The sequence below is a fragment of the Ictalurus punctatus genome, chromosome 4, assembly GCF_001660625.3.
Source record: "Ictalurus punctatus breed USDA103 chromosome 4, Coco_2.0, whole genome shotgun sequence".
In the NCBI taxonomy this organism is placed as follows: domain Eukaryota; kingdom Metazoa; phylum Chordata; class Actinopteri; order Siluriformes; family Ictaluridae; genus Ictalurus; species Ictalurus punctatus.
Window position 1 is genome coordinate 14,178,270 of NC_071284.1, and position 17,600 is coordinate 14,195,869.

A 17,600-nucleotide genomic window follows, 5' to 3' on the forward strand; every position below is an offset into this window, starting at 1 on the left:
AAAAAGATCCCAATTGATGTTACAGTAGTGTCTGGCAAACTGAAGATTTTTGAATTTTTTTTTGGATGAGAGTAGAGGCTTTTTTCTTGAAACCCTTCCAAACAACTTGTGGTGATGTAGATGACTTCGGACTGTAGTTTTGGAAACTTTGACTCCGAGATGCAACTAATTTCTGCAGTTCTCCAGCTGTGATCCTTGGAGATTTTTTTGACCACTCGAACCATCCTCTTCACAGTGCATTGAGACAATATAGACACACGTCCAATTCCAGGTTGATTCTTTCCAGTTGACTGGAATTTCTTAATTATTGCCCTGATGGTGGAAATGGGCATTTTCAATGCTCAGTTTTCTTATAGCCACTTCCCATCTTGTGAAGCTCAACAACCTTTTTCCACACATATGGACACGCTATAGTCCTTGGTCTTACCCATTGTTATGAATGACTAAGGAAATTTTGCCTATGTGCTACCTCATACTTATACCCCTGTGAAACAAAGTCATGGTTGAACAATTTCTTGTTCCTAGTCACCCAGGTGTACTAAAAAATGTTAAAATATCAGTGGGAATATACTTCAAATATATTTTTCTCATAATTTTTTTTATCTCATTTTTGCACACCTAAGTTTTTTTTTTTTTTTTTTTTTTTTTTTTGATAAACCTGTGTTGTGTTTGCAATTGTTTGAAATCCACGAGACCAGAGTATTTCTGTGAATTTTTCCAAACATAACATAAAAATGTTAAACAATAAAGACAAATTTTCCCAGCCTTCATTGCTCATATTTATCAAGGGTGCCAATATTAGTGGAGGGCACTGTATATAAATTTGTTAGTATATTTATAGCATACTGCTACAGGTTCTACAGAATCTCATCAACTGTGAGTTGCTTTCACATTTCATATATTTCCATGTATTTGCATATATTGCTATTTTTTCACATTTATTTTTGTATATTCACATGATTAAATTTGTGATAACATATCTTGAAATATGAAAGTCCAAAGACCACTATTTTTTCTAGTTTTGACTACCTTTTTTTGAACAATTCTTTCTCACATAGCAGAAGGCTATGTGATTCCTACTTACTGGTATAAAAGAAAAAAAATCCCAGTAATTAAGCATGAATGTAATATACAATGACAATTATAATTACAGCATGAATCTGGTGCAATGACAGATACAGAGAAGGAGGTACATATAAATATAATCTATTAGGGTAAATAAAAACAATTATGTATTTTGATCAAAAAGTCCATGCCTTAAATTTCTGAAGATGTCACAGGATGTGGTTTGAATAAGTTAAACTTTTTGGAGTGACAACCACTTTTGTCAGTCATTTTTTAAAAAGAATATTATGTTTCTTACAAAGTATTTTTGGTAAAATTCACTCGTGCTGCTTCTTAATATTGTTTACAAATTATTTCCTTTATAATGCAATACTGCTCATTGTGTCAAGTCCGTAATTATTTCCATGATGTGGTTACATTTATAAGTAGAGGAAATGCCATTTGGCTACTGGCTGTCGAAGTGCACGCATCATCATTCTCCAGTGCTCATCCTCCACACTTTGACTCTTCCCAAAGCTTAGCTGTCCAATTAAGCACTTGGACCTCTTTTCTGGACAGAGCTCATAGACCGACAAAGTGAGGACGCATTCCCTAATCTGAGATTCTGGTAGTGTGAAGATCAAGACCTCATTGAACACAGTCACGTCCCTATGAGTCCTCTCAGAGGTTTTCTGATGTCTAATCCTACACTGGTTACACACAATTTTGGTTCTGGCATATAAAGCTAAAAACAGACAGAAGAAATTCTTTAGTGCAACAAGTGACTTATTTCAACAATCAGAATTACCTCAGTTAATTGACAAAACATTCAAAATTTGCTCCTCTTGAAAATCTGTACTGTCAAATTCAATTTAAATAATAATGCAAATAATGAAAATATTTTTGTTGAATGCATCTCAGCATGTTTCAAAAAAATAAAGTTTGCCTTACCTCTTTCCACCTTACTAGATCGGAAAACTGTCCTGATCTTCAGGACTCCCACTTCCAGTCTATGAGATGTGGGCATACATTTAAGAGAAAGAAGGACCTCACCAACAATGTCCTGCAAAATGAAAAGTTATGGTATTTTACCAGACTACAAAAACTTCTTGAGCAAGTTTCTGTCTGCTGCCTAAATTAATTTTTGCCAAGCTACGTTTACAATTTCAGATCAACTTATGTTAACTACAAGTGCTGAGGTTGCTAACACACCAAGATATGCTAGGAACAGTTACCAAATATATTCATGCCTTCATCGCTTAAAAAGGTTGATAATAATATAGAAACATTCAAAATTGTGCTGCAGCATTGTAGAATTGGTGCATTTACTGTTTCTGGTTTAAAATATGATTTACAGTATTTATTTGAACTTTAACACTAAGTGCTATTTCAGTGTCATTACAGCAAACATGAGAATTTGCTCTGAATAAACTGTTCACTTAGAATATTAATCAAGAACTTATGAAGTCTTACTTTGACATAATATTTTTGTTGGATTTCCTCCTAATATTTAGACTCACTTTCTTTGGTCTTTGTAGGCCTGCCATCATTTCCAATGGAGATGAGATTTTTAGACCATTCAGAGATGCACGGACATCCCCCAGAATACCATGTCGGGAGTATTTATCAAAATCTCTCACCTAAAATGGCAAATAATTCTTAATACAGAAACAACATACAGTGCCCTCCACTAATATTAGCACCCTTGGTAAATATGAGCAAAGAAAAATGATCTTTATTGTTTAACCGTTTAACCATTATTGTTTTACCACAAAAATATTCTGCTCTAATTTATATCAAACAATTGCAATCAAGACACAGGTTTATATAAAAAAATCTGTCTTAAATATATGTGTGCAACAATTATTGGCACCCCTATAAATTCATACAAGAAAAATATATTTGAAGTATATTTCCAGTGATATTTTACTTTTTTTTTTTTTTTTAGTACATCTGGGTGACTTGGAACAAGAAATCGTTCAACCATGACTTCCTGTTTTACAGGGGTATAAATATGAGGAAACACATAGGTCAAATTGGCGTTAGTCATTCATAACAACGGGTAAGACCAAGGAATATAGCTGTGATGTTCATAAAAAGTTTTTTTTGATAAACCTGTGTTTTGTTTGCAATTGTTTGATATCCATGTGAGCGGAGTATTTTTGTGAATTTTTTTTAAGAAAAGCTCAAAAGGTTAAACAATAAAGATAATTTTTCACAGCCTTCTTTGCTCATATTTACCAAGAGTGCCAATATTAGTGGTGGTCACTGTACATACACATGCGTAATGAATGAAGGTATTAAGGGTCAGATGTATGAACAGGAGGCAACACAAAATTCATTTTGATGTGATCATACACTGCCCTCACAGAGCATCTGATATAATTTTTTCACATGGGTGATACAGGTGTTGCATAACCTTTTTTGTTTCAATAAAAAAAGGGATAATATAAAAATGTGTTTTGTGTTTCCTTATGTTCTTCTTGTCTAAAATTACATGTTTGATTAGTATATGAACCCATTTAGTTTGACAAATGTGCAAAAATAAATGAAATTATGGTGACAAATAATTTTTTTGAAACAGTGCTTTAACACTTTTTTTTTTTTTTTTTTTTTTTTTTTAAACAACTATGAACTCAAACATGCCAGTGTGGCTTGTTTCAATGTGACTCCCTGTAACAATTCAAAATGTAGCACACAAATCCGTCTTCATAGTTAAAGCAGTATATTTAAAGCTGCAGTAATGAACTTTTGCCTCTCTATCGGCATCTCTGTTTAGAACATAAAACTGCAAGTTACTTGCAGAGTTATTTTTTTATGTGGGTTGTACTTTGGCACTGTTCCTCTGTGCGGATGAATCTGATGGTACATATGGGTTGTTTATTAGCTCCAATGCTTGACAACACATACGGTTTTCTTGGAGTAGAGATGAATTGTTCTTTCTCATAGCTAGCAGAAAATAAGTGCAAAAACAACATAACTTGAATATTGTTTTACAAACTCGATATCTAGCTGGGGCGCACGGTGGCTTAGTGCTTAGCACATTCAAATCACACCTCCAGGGTTGGGGGTTTGATTCCCACCGTGGCCCTGTGTGTGCGGAGTTTGCATGTTCTCCCCGTGCTGCGGGGGTTTCCTCCGGGTACTCCGGTTTCCTCCCCCAGTAGAAAGACATGCATAGTAGGCCAATTGGCATGTCCAAAGTGTCCGTAGTGTATGAACGGGTGTGTGAATGTGTATGTGATTGTGGCCAGCGATGGATTGACACCCTGTCCAGGGTGTACCTCGCCTTGTGCCCAATGCTCCCTGGGATAGGCTCCAGGTTTCCCCGTGACCCTGAAAAGGATAAGCGGTATAGAAGATGAATGGATGGATAACTAGCTGAAATCAGGCGAACAAGTGTGCTAATGTTAGCTATCTACCCAGTGAGCCACTGAAATGTCTTACCCGTTTAGCAGAAAAAAAGCCATCTTTGCATCAGTCTTCAATCCCTTCAGATCTCTGAGTTGTCGCAACCTCTCAAAAGCAATGTTGATATTTATTCTCGTTTTAGCATGGGCTCAGTTGCTTTCCCTTTTTGACTGCAGGCTCTCTTCAGTTTGGGGTTTCTTGGTTTTGACAACAGGTAATTCCCCAGATGTCAACAATGATATCCATTCAGAGCTATCCAGATTAAAAAGCACCCAAGTTTAAATTCTAACAACATGCTACCAAACACTCCACCATCCTCAGCACCCACACTCAGGATATAGTAGCTGGGTCTTCTTCTTTCTGTTTACAGACATGATGTAATCACGCAAATAGGAATGTCAAACTGACATTTCCCACAAAATCTGTTAGGTAAGGAGACCGTTTTCCACACTGGTTTTTATGTACTTGCTCAATAATAGATTTTTTTGTTCATTTATAATCAAATAAAGTCCCATACTGCAGCTTTAATATTAATTTGTGAAATAAATGAATAAAATAAAAAAGAAAGGATTGAGTTTCTCTCACAATCCCATTTGTAAATCAAGTGACCTCACACATTGTCAAAACCTCTAGTTTGGGAAGTCTTGTACTAGGGGTACAGGAGCAGCAGTAGAAACCAAAGTCTTTGGGGACACAAGCAGTACTCTATGGTCTAATTGTTGTATTCTGTGGAATGTGAGTAGAATCAACAATAGAAGCAGAAATGGGAATGGAAAGCAGTGAGGCCAGTCATTGGCCAGTACATCCCTAGAGGACTGTTTAGCTCCACCAGGGAGAACCACAGTCGACAGTGATCGTCCTTTGAAGGGACATCACTCCTAGGAGGACCCCTTTCATGAGAAAAGACTCATGTCACCAGTGAGTTAGAGCTTGTGGCCCTCTCTCTGTCACAAGGATGCATCTCAGTCTGGTATTTTGGAGTTAGCCACAGGCTGATAACCCACTTCTAAAATTTCCTTAATTCCAACAGACCCAAGGGAACTACTTTTGCAGCTGTGTTAACAAACCTAGCAGTCTTAGCAGGGGCTGGTCCAAATTTGTTGGGCAAGCAAATAATGTCACCACAAATGTTGTGGTGACAGAGTGGCTTGGTTTCTCAATGATTTTGCTTCACATTGATGAATTGTATGGTCTGCTTCATTATTAGGGAGCTTTCTTCCAAGTTCACCATGAGACTGAGCATTATAATGTGTGCAAGGTGGGTGGACATGTCCAGGAAGGCCTGCTCCTTGGTGGAGGCACATAGTTGTTCAAATACAGCAGTATGCTTATCCTTCTGGCAATCACAGGTGACAGTGACTGCTGTAGTATTGGAATGCTTGTCATTTTAATGCAGATGCACACTGCTGCTAGAAAGTTTGTGAACCCTTTACAATTTTCTGTATTTTTGCATAAATCTTTCCTGAAATGTGAAAAAGTTGGAAAAAGTTTAACATTTTGGAATAGTCAATTCAAAGTCCAGACAATAACACAATAGAAATGTTGTGGAAAGCATTAAAAAGAGCAGGTCATGCAAGGAAGCCCACCAACTTCACTGATATGAGGCAGTTTTGTAAGGACAAAAGTCCTCCAACCCATTTTGCAGGATTGATCACCAGTTACCGGAAATGTTTGATTGAAGTTTTTGCTGCTCAAGGGGGTCACACCAGTTACTGAAAGCAGGTTCACATACTGTTTCTGACAAAGATATTTAATTTTGGATAATTTTGTTCAATAAATACAGGTAAAACCTATGTTTTTGAATCATTTCATTAATTGGGTTCTCTTTATCTAGTCTGAGGACTTATGGACCACATTTCTGACCACACTTCAGGTCAAATTTATGCAGAAATACAGAAAATTGTGAAGGGTTCAAGAACTTTATATACATTTTGCCATGACTAAATATCATTCAGTAAATTAATTTGCAGGTGTAGTCAGGGGGAAAAGGTTATTGTTAACTGCGTTAACACAGTCTGCTGCCACCGTCAGGTGAAAGGAAAAATTGCAACATGTTGGTCAGTGGGCCACCTATCACACATTCTAAGAGGGATGCAAATGCATTGCCTGCATTTGGCCCTGGGGTTGGGCTACCCAGCTGTAGATGATCTGAACTGGTGTTTTTAGGATCCTGATCTATGGGGTACATAGGAGCACACAGGTAACTGCTAGGGAGCTGAAAATGTGACTCTGGCCATTTAGGGCTCACCCAAGTCCAATGGTACTTACTGTATGTGAGTGCCAAGGTGGTGAAACAGGCTGTGGCAATTTGAGAGTGCAATGTGGCCAGTCTATCTGGCTGTACTGGCTTCTATTTCCCCAAACTAGTGCCCCCTCAAGGCCTGAAGGTCCAAAGGGCAACCCTAGCACACAGGTTTAACAAGGTTGATTTATACACATGTCCAGCAGTATGGATTGTGTCAACCATCCTTTGTGGAGTGTGTGCCTAAAGGGGTGAAAAGAAGTATATGGAAGGGCAAAAAGGTATACATAGATAGTATAATTTATGGAGTCCATATATTAGATTGGTAGAGAGCCTCCCTGCTTCCTGGCGTAGGTGTTCTACTGCCAGGAATGTAGTTTTTATCAGCTCTGAAAAATGGCTAACAAGCCACCTGTACATGCCAAATCCAAGACATCACCATGATGTCATCAGTGTTCTTGCATTTGGTCCTTGAGCATACATCTGAATGTAGCACTTCATCCTGTGAAACCATCAGTGATGTGGTGCAAGTGTCAATGGCAGGCATGCAGGCTAAGCCAGTCTCTTCATAATCCATGAACAGACTTAAAAAAATAAAATAAAATAATAATAATTTTAAGATATATGGCAAAGTTTGGGAGAGGGGAAAGGGGGAATTATGGAGTGGATAAAAGTCTGTACATCAGAAATGTTTGTGTACCAGACTAGACTGAGCTTGTGTTCCATGCAAAGACAGAGAAAAAGAAGAAAATGTGTCTCGCTATTCCCAATGGCTGATTTTTTGGCTAGTTTCAGGTCTTTTCTGTGATTTTCAAGATGTAGTTACTTTAACAATTCGATAGTAGCCTATAACATATGTCAATTGTGGTATGCTTTTTGGCTTAATTTTGTTTGAAATTATCATTAATGTCATCCTGCCTTACCAAAATCTAGGGTTAGTTAAAAAGGAGGTGGTGTTAGCTCAGTGGTTAACACACAGGATTTCTGATCTGAAGGTTGTGAGTTCAAATCCCAGCACCACCAGCATGCCACTGCTGGGCTGCAACCCAAAGCTGCTCAGCTGTATAAATGAGATAAATATAAGTTGCTCTGGATAAGGGTGTCTCCCAAATGCCATAAAAATTAAGAAACTGCTCAATGATGAGCCCTTCATGTGTCTTTTTCATGTAATGTATTGGCTTCTGATGGCACATTAGCCCCCACAATCAACTAACATGATTTTTCTAACCTTAACCTGAACATAATTTCTTTTGTATTAGTTGAATTTTTTTTGTTTGTTTGTTTTTTAAAGAACTGTTCAGCTTTATCGGCCAGGGAGACTTGCTCCAATCAACCAAGGATCTTTTTACACGTGTTTCTCTCTCTCTCTCTGTGAGAGAGAGAGAGAGAGAGAGAGAGAGAGAGAGAGAGAGAGAGAGAGAGAGATTGATTAATTATATAAGCATTATTTAGTAAAATTCCAAATAGCAAAGTTTCAGAGGTAGCCACCAAACACCTCTGCTTAAATTTTGGTCAGGACACAAGTGAAATTTGATCACTTATCAAACATTAAAGGCAATCGAAAGCACATGTATTATTGCATAAGACAAGAATCCCACACTTTACTGTGCCTGCTTTCTTACATAGCAGGCTTCCTCACCTCCAGCCGCACTGTGACCCTCGGCATTTCCTCCTCAGTCACTGTGCAGGAGAACTGATCCCCAAATGTAGGGTTGCAGCTATCCTTGACTGGGCGTGTCTGCCACTCCTGAAGCACACAGGTCAGCTGTTGCTCTTCATCCTCCACTGCTACCCATAGCACTCGTACATTGATGAAGGGGTCCACATGCTGGCTAAACGTTCGTGCCGCCAGGTCTCTTGCCTCCAATACAGTCACCACCAACCGAGACTGCAGCTGATCATAGAAGAGTGAGAAGCGCAGCGTTCCCTGAACGTGTTCCTCATCCACATCCTCGAGACTGTCTGTACTGTTGGCCAGATCAGAGCTGCTGTACAGGCAGCTACTTAAGGATCCCACTTCATCATGGTGGAAATACAGCTAAAAGAGGAGCATGGATCTAGATGGTTATTGGTTTAATTATAGTCACTTTCTACACAATATTTCTTAATATGCTCTCATAACAGTGATGGTATTTTACAAATGATTAAACTTTTTTGAAAAGCTGCCTTAAGTGAACCAGATAATTACATTCGCAAGAATCACTTAATCCAACGTTTCTTTTAATGTGTAAACTAACACAAGCATAACCTGTGTTATGCCTGTTTTCTGGGACAATTTGAGTAATTTTGGCTTTGTGAACTAAACATTTAAACAGAGCTAAACTTACACAATTTTCATAATCTAACATACATTCCTTACACACGCCATTATTTAACTGTTTTATTAACTATTTTAAAATAATAATAATTATATAAATATTAAAACTATGAAATAATATAAAATTATGTGGTAAGTATTTCCCCAAACTACCTGTACTAAAGACCCACCTGTTTTCCCTTGCTTATTTGCAATTGTAATTTATTGTGCAGTATATTTTTTTGGTGTTATTTTTATTAATCTGAATTCTTCTTACTATTTATTGTATGTTGCTTACTTTTCTACAGCACTTTGGTCAACTTTTATTGATTTTAAATGCGCTATATAAATAACTTTTGATTGATTGATTACTTTTTTGTGTTCGCCAATTCTTTTAATAAAAGCATTTACCGCAACTGTCACTGTCTCTGCTGCCTGACACTTTTATCAAAATGTCTTTAAGACAAAAAAAATATATTTGATCTAGTGTGTTGATTGTATTTTCACTGGAAATTCTAAAGACATAATTATTACCTGGTAGACAATGACCTCAATTATCATTTGTAATACATTTCCAAAGAAACAGTTACTTATAAGACTACTGTGTAAAGTTTAATTTAATCTAGATTACAGTAAAAAGAAAAATGAAGCACCGCAGTTATACAACCCCTAAGTTCAGAATTACATTATTATAAATGATCAACTATGGAAAGAGCAGTGTGTAATGATAGAAGTCACTTACATTACATGATGGCAGTATGACTCACCTGGTAATTGGGTATTGGTGAGCTTTGAAATGTTTCATTTTTTGCAGACTGGCTGTCTAAAAGTGTGCTATTAACTGCAATCAAATATTCAAATTCATTAACAAACATTATTTATTATATACAATCTATTATACATGTAGTTTATTGCTACTTCTCAGATCTCTAGTTACTTGTCTGGACTGTCTTTCCAAAATAAATGTTTTGGATTGTATTAGTTGTATTTACAACATCAACAACATAACAGGCAAACATTTATTCTCTGATCTTATAAATGTATAATTATGAGGTTGGCAGTGGAACATACCAGTATGCTTAGAAGCAGTCAGTTGTGTGCAGTATCGATGAGTTTGCCATATCAGAATACAGATGGCAATGAGAAAAAGAAACACAGACATCCCTAAAGCCCAGTATTTAACTTCCTCTGAGAATGGTATCCGAATGTCCCACCAGGAGTTCCCTAAAGTAGCTGGTAGCAACATCTTCCCCTGCCATGTACAGCACTATTGAGAAGGAGGCACATGGTGTTACTTCTGTCTGCTGCATTAACTGATCTGTACTGCTTGCTATTAAAATTACAGACAACAAATACAGTTAAAACATGACCACAAAACTTATGTGACATGGACACTTCTTACTCAAATTCATACTGTGATATAAAGTCACTCATCTACAATACAGTTTTGAGAGAAAAGACAATCCTGCAGTTTAATAACATCAACCTTTTCTAACTTTATAAACAAAAAGTTGAAAATGATAAATGTATACAGCATTATTTGATAATCACCTAAAAACATATCAATAACTATTACATTTCACTGTTAAGTTCTTAAGTTCTAAATTCAACTATATATCTTTTGAAAATTGGTTTTCTTTCCTTTCTTCTTTAAAAATGTACCTTAAAAAAAAGATTCTCAGCTCTGCTTGTCGATATGTTTCAGCTATGGTTGGAAATAGCTGTGGCTTCAATGTGTATTCATCTTCAAGTAGACTGACTGCAGGACATCAGCTGACAGATGATCAGCAAACACAAGGGAAAAACCAGTCAGAGCACTTTCTTATTTATCAGGTGAAAGCCTCTCTTTTACTTTCTAATTAGTGGACTCAGGTAGAGTATGTACACACAGTCACACTGCACTGTTACAGCTTTTTTGAAATTAAAGAATGCCTCAGTAGGATGCAGTAGGACTGCTCAGATCCTGTTATTTTTAGCTTGCATATACAGTGTAACACTGGGGGATTTCTGTCTTAGAAAGAATAAAAAGAAATGTGTGCTTGTAATATAAACTACATGTGCAACCTTTTAAGTCCAATAAATTAAAATCCAACTTTTCTTATAAGAAGCACTGATACCACGTCACTAGATGACAGACTCAGCTAACAATAACAAGAAAAGGAAACAGGGCTTGCCGTGGCAGATGGATGAAAGTAAGGTGTCTTGTTGGTTTTAGGTTTGTTTGCTTGTGAACATGTGGCCCAATGACAATGATGTTTACTTCACAGATCACATGAAAAAGAATAGCTCTGTCTGATAGTTTTAATATGAAAAGGTATCTACATAATAACTACACACAAATATAGATTATTTATTAAGACATTTAATGTATTTCAAATTATATATACATTTACATGCATTTCCAGTTAGACTTGCTTAAGGAGACTTCTCAGATACAGTGAAAGGACCTATCTCTACTGTGTTTTACTCATACTCAATATAGTGCACATTAAACATCAGAAAATGTCAGTCTTTCAATATTTTTCCCTATTATATTACGTAATATTTTACACTACTGTGGTAATATTTTTTAAGAAACTGGTATTACTTCAGCTACCACAAGAATTAAAGTATCATGGCTTTAATTTGGAAAGGTTAGCATATTTCCTTAGAGAACATTTAGAAACAAGTGGAACTGAAACTTTTAACAAATCATACATCAGCACCATCTAATAAATAACACACACACCTTTTAGCAGTTTTATAATTTATAATATTGTATACCGCACATCCTCAGCAAAATCACCAGGGCAGAGCTTCACCAGTGTAATGCAGAAACATGCCATGATCCTTCTCAGTCAAACTGCCAATCACGGCCAAGACAGAGCCGATGCTCTCTTCTGTACTCAACGGTGCCTGCAGAGAGAAGAGCTAAATTGAAAGCAAAACTATGGTTTGTTACATTAGTTTTTAAGCTTACTAATAAGAGGATCAAGACTGAAGGAACAGGACTGTAAACTCAAATTTGATGTAAGGAAAGAAGATCTTCCATAACAATACATTCTGAATACAATAGACACTGCTGAATAATCTTATGAATATTACCACCCTGTTGCTGGTAATTAACTGGTTAAAGTTTATTTCTGCATCTATTTGAAACACAGTTACTCTGTATCTAATCAAGTATGAATACATTATTGGAAATGAACATCATATGTTTTAAATGGATACAATTACAGATACAACAGGGTGGATTTTTTGGTAAGCTTGTCTGAAAGGTTCACAGGGCATTTGGTTGAGGTGTGCAGTGTGACTAAGATCCTGCAGGATGGAACAAATAAAGGCTGCTTGTGCAGGAGGCTTTTACTTTCAAGCAGGCACAACAAATGGCCATATAGGAAGCTCAAATAAAAAGCACATTCATTAACATTGAATCAAAATCGTAACATGTTTACAACATTCATTCATTCATCCTTAATAACTTCCTGGTCTGGGTCACAGTGGTTTAAATTAGTGTCCTAGTTTTAATTTTGGGAAATAGAGCCAACTAAGTTTGTTAGAGAAAACATTCCAAACAGGTCAGAAAAAGAGTTGAGTTGAGCTGGGGAACAATCAGAGCCCAAATGCACAGACCACGCTGACAGTGCTGGCATTTCTTCCTCTGAGTGTTTTCCAGGGGTAGAGTGGTTCATATAAAATATTATTATTATTATTATTATTATTATTAATAATAATAATAATAATAATAATAATAATAAAAGCTTTCAGTTTAGGCCATGCCACTTTGGGATTAAAACCAAATACAGATACACTACACATAGGAAGTGATTTTAGACACTAGGCGTGTAACTCAGTGCCATTCTTTGTGTCTAAAATTGCTTGCTATTTCAAATAATTTTCCTACAGAGTATATAGTACACGACATGCAATTGTTTTACCTTACCCTGTAAGTACAACTCTCATCACACTGAGCAGCAGTGGGAAGTGCTTACCTCCTGTCCTCCCATATCTGTGCGCACCCAGCCAGGATGAATAGCCATACAGAGGATCCCATCTGGCTCCAGGTCCACTGCCATACATCTAGTGATCATGTTTAGTGCGCTCTGTCACAGTGTCCATATGAGACAGCAGTTTCTTAATTTTTTTCTTTTCTAACACAAAATGATGCTTATGCACAATGTATAACCACAGTAGTGATAACAATAACAGACTTCCAAGCTACTGTGCTTGTCATTTTTACTCAGCATTTTAAATGAAGATTGGTGAAGGGATCATACCTTTGATGTTCTATATGGGTACCATTTGAAATCCTTGGCACGTTCTCCCCAATTGAGCTCCACTGAGCCCAAGAGTGAAGTCACGTTGATGACTGCGGCTCGGTGGATGCCCATTCCCACCCCTTTTGCAGCAGCCCGCTTTAACATTGGAAGCATAGCCTGGCAGAAGTCCCAAAAACAATCAAGGCAGTTTGAAAAACATACCAATTGTGACCAGCTAAGCATGTGTTTAGTAGGGCAGTCATGAACACTTGATTATAATTGACTACATTTACATTTATGGCATTTGGCAGACACCCTTATCCAGAGCAACTTACATTTATCTAATTTATACAACAAAGCAGTTGGGTGTTTAGGGCCTTGCTTGAACTCTTGACCTTCCAATAATAGTCCAATGTCTTAACCTCTGAGATACCACTGCCAAGATTACTACAACATACTATATTATGGAAAGAAAAAAAATCCTCCATGGAAATCAAATAGCCGGCAAATGACAGCAAAATGGGCTTTGAACAAACCGCGAGGAAGAGCATTCAGCTTCATGGGGAAAGCAACATGTTAGGCTAAGTCTGAGCAAGAAAAGACACAGTAAATTACTAAAGATAAATGTTATCATGTGTTTATAAATACTCCTGCACGTAGGCGTGTAGATGATGGAAGACAATGGAGGGTTTTTGATTGAATGTGTCTGTGCGTTAAACTACAAATAAATTGATTACATTTTGAACGTGACACCCGGCCCTAAGATAACGCTACATCTTATAGACAGCAAGCAGAAGCTTTCACTCAGAGTCTATATATCTTCATCTTAACACATGAATTTAAACCAGACTCATCTGCGTTTATGTGACGCTTCCTGCGTAACGAGTAAGAGCTACCTCAGTAGGTTTTTTTTTTTTTTTAACTAGATACTTTCATACTCAGATATTTGGATGAGAACTTTTACTTAAGTTTTTTATTTTTATTTTTAAGTAATGGTACTTTTACTTGAGTACTTTGATACTGTAATCACCTCTGACAACAAGTACAATTTATTATTATGAAAATAAAACATTGTAACATTAAAGCCATTCTATTTCATTAAAGGACTTTAAGGATTTTAACTTAGTTTTAACAATTATAACATTTATTTTAAAACAATTGTTTTAAGTTTGTGTTTACTGTGAATCAAGTAGTTCCAAGAGTGAGGAATGTGTGTTAGGAGGTTAAGAAGGTTTGTGTAAGTTTACTTTGTTTTCAGATAGGGAAATCACCTTGGTGATCATGAGGGGTCCTACACAATTTGTATGAAAGTTTTTCAACATTTTCTCAGCAGTCACTGTTTCAAAGTTGGCCATGACGTTGATGCCAGCATTGTTGATAAGACAGTTGAGGCCATCCTCCTGAACAATCTCTTCTACCTCCACAGAGGCTTTCTTTATACTCTCCTCACTGATAACATCTAGACAGATGGAAGGTGTTAAAAGAAATAAAAAAAAAACAAACATACCAGTGTGGTCAACAGAATGAGATTCATAGGTCAAAAGCTCTTTGAGGACTCACCAAGTGTGATGATGTGTATATTTGGATGATTCTTGGACAGGCACTGCAATTCCTGTTGAAACAAATCACATAACCAAAGCTGCACTGATTCCTTGACAAAATCTGTGTGAGCTAAGAAACTTTGACCAGGTGCTGAGGGGGATTGGATCTGGTACTGCTATGTGAGTGTGTGCGCATGGCTGTGTTTTTCTCTAAAACATCAATCAATCCTTAGGATTCTGTGTATAATCAACCAACCAACAACAGCAAGAACAAAACCAAATCAAACATTATGTGACTGAAAAAGAAAATGTAATAGTGATGTGTAGGAACTACTGCTCTTTCCACCATCTCGTTTTGCACACACACAGTTATGCAGGCAAAAGAAAGAATAAACAAGTATTGTAAATGATTTGTTTGTAATTAAAGAGACCAATGATACTACATTCTTATTATTTATTTCACATACAGTACAATTCTTGTACTGTACAAGAATTGATGGTTGCAAATTCTCACTGTTGAAATTGCAATTGTCAGCTTTTTCAACGGTATCAGTATTTGGATAGTAGTGTAGGTATTGGATCGAAAAGATAATCAGTGATATTGCTCATCCTTATATCTCAGTGTAACTGCGGTTTACCTTCGCATCGTCCGGACGGCGCGCAGTAGCAATGATCTTTCCTGGACAAAATCCTCCAGTTACTAAGCTTTCAACTATTTGTAAACCGAGGCCTCGGTTAGCACCGGTTACAAGGACAGTTTTGCAGTTTTTAAACGCGTTACTCATGATGCGATTACAACACCTGATCTATCTCTTCTTTGGAGTGGATTGCGGTTATCCTTAGAGCCTGCTGTTTAATTGAATGTGGTCGGTGAGTAGACTTGGACAGCTGACGTAAACAGGAACAGTCACGTTAAAGAATTTAATTCGGGTGATTAAAGTAAGCCGATCTAAAGCTTTGTCCTTGCAAACACCAGAGTGGCTATATATCAGTGGTCTTCTGTTGCAGGATAGCGGAGCTGCTTGTGGCGCACGCGCGCGCACTCACACACACACACACACACCACGTTTGATGGCCCAGTTATTTCCAACACCACATACAACTGACCAGCATAACGCCACTATATGCACTATATACATACGTTTAAAACAACATGCACCACGCATTTAACTCGAATTCAAGCTGCCCGTTCTACATTAAATGATGAAGATTCGATAGATGACCTGTAGATGGCACTAATTAGTCAAAAAGATCTAAAACAGGATAATGTAGCCCAAGCCTGGTCCAAAGTCTTATTCAAAGTTTTAAAGTATTATTGGCTAATGTTTTATACAAAATGCCTATTTGAATGATCAAAGAGAGATTAAAGTTAAGCATCGGTATGAACAATGATTCATACAGGGGGGTGGGGGTATATACAAAATATTCATATTAAATACACTTAAATACGAGAGAATACACAGGTTTAATACGTTTGGTTAAGAAAAGTTACACAGAGCACACATTTCCTTACTGTTATAATTTACTAAGTGATTATGAACATATTGTTGAAAAGCGTTTAACTAAGGCATAATTGTTACTACGATTTCCAGTTCATAATTGCAACAAAACCGAATTAAAGTCTTACACATCAGTGCATGTGTCTGATTTAATGGCGGGTTTAAACTTTGGACTAATGTGCGCCCTCTACAGGTCAACTTCGCCTGAGAAGGAAGAATGAGAATGCTGCAGCGGCCCCTGAAGGCACGGAGTGATTGATTTCGTACAGTGCCACATGATAGGGAAGGCTTCGGGGGGCTTTAGTTGCAAAAGGTTGAGAACCTCTGATTTAGGACTCAAATAAACAGGGTACACATTTTGCATTTCCATTATTGTGCAGGAATTTACAATGTGCCTACCCTTAAACGTGCAGGTGGCATATTTTAATGCTGAGCAGCTTTTTGAGCAGATAAAATTTAACATGCGTCTATTACTGCAAGCCATCTAAAAATAACTGAAATAACAGTTATTCCAAGATCCATGCTGTATTTAGCAGAAAGCACCTAGAGTTTGAAGTGCTGTGTAATTAGATATGGCCTAATTTTAAGGGACATTGCACTAGATCACCTTCACAAGAAAACCTACAAGCAAACTCTAGTTTCGATAAGCTCATCTTTATTTGTTTACTGAATATGGCATACGAGTTGTTATACACAACATTTCACATTTGACAGCTGAAAAAAATTGGAGATTGACAACTGGTGACTTTCAATTAAGACAAACCGTGGAATAAATTTTACCTAGTTTGAACCAAACTGACTATAAACCATCATGCATTCAAACTAATCACAATCCACATAACCTACAATGAATTTACACACACCAGTGATTAAACCAGATGTGCAAAAGATGATCAAACATAATAGAAATTTTATTTGAGTGTGCCAAACTTTTGATTATTTAATCATAAGAGTAACGTAGATGTACAAGCTACATTTATCAGGTTAGAACAAGTGTTTTAATATTATGGCAAATTACACACAATGGATCACATCCAGTACACATCCTGCAGCTAGTCGGTTATTCCTTGCCCCTGCGCGCTCAGTCTCCACTAAAAAGTGCTTTTATCCCCTTGCATAATTAAATGCCCATGAACATTAGTGGGACAAAGAACATGGACCCAATCAGATGAAAAGTTCTGTAACAGTTTGCAAATTAAATACCAAAAATTAGCATTACCATAAATGGGCAAACCTGCTAGCTCAAATGATCACATTTGTCTGAAGATATTTTTCCCTCAAGTGCTTTGGATTCAGAATATTCTATTTACAAATTTTCAGATTATTGAT

General features: G+C 36.9%; 2 protein-coding genes across 2 annotated transcripts; both read right to left on the reverse strand.

Moving 5' to 3' along the window:
• Positions 1-762: 762 nt before the first annotated feature.
• syt19 (synaptotagmin XIX) lies at positions 763-10,825 on the reverse strand. The gene is made up of 7 exons (XM_047154981.2): positions 10,656-10,825; positions 10,065-10,260; positions 9,761-9,834; positions 8,337-8,735; positions 2,565-2,684; positions 1,996-2,107; positions 763-1,789 (listed from the first exon to the last, which is right to left on the reverse strand). Exons 2-7 carry the CDS (start codon positions 10,237-10,239, stop codon positions 1,485-1,487), a joined length of 1,185 nt encoding a protein of 394 aa, XP_047010937.1. The 5' UTR covers positions 10,240-10,260; positions 10,656-10,825; the 3' UTR covers positions 763-1,484.
• Positions 10,826-11,336: 511 nt separating this feature from the next.
• si:dkey-12e7.4 (SDR family oxidoreductase) lies at positions 11,337-16,811 on the reverse strand. Its single transcript, XM_017466442.3, has 6 exons — positions 15,411-16,811; positions 14,792-14,843; positions 14,503-14,690; positions 13,250-13,408; positions 12,965-13,075; positions 11,337-11,888 (listed from the first exon to the last, which is right to left on the reverse strand). Exons 1-6 carry the CDS (start codon positions 15,555-15,557, stop codon positions 11,775-11,777), a joined length of 771 nt encoding a protein of 256 aa, XP_017321931.1. The 5' UTR covers positions 15,558-16,811; the 3' UTR covers positions 11,337-11,774.
• Positions 16,812-17,600: the final 789 nt, after the last annotated feature.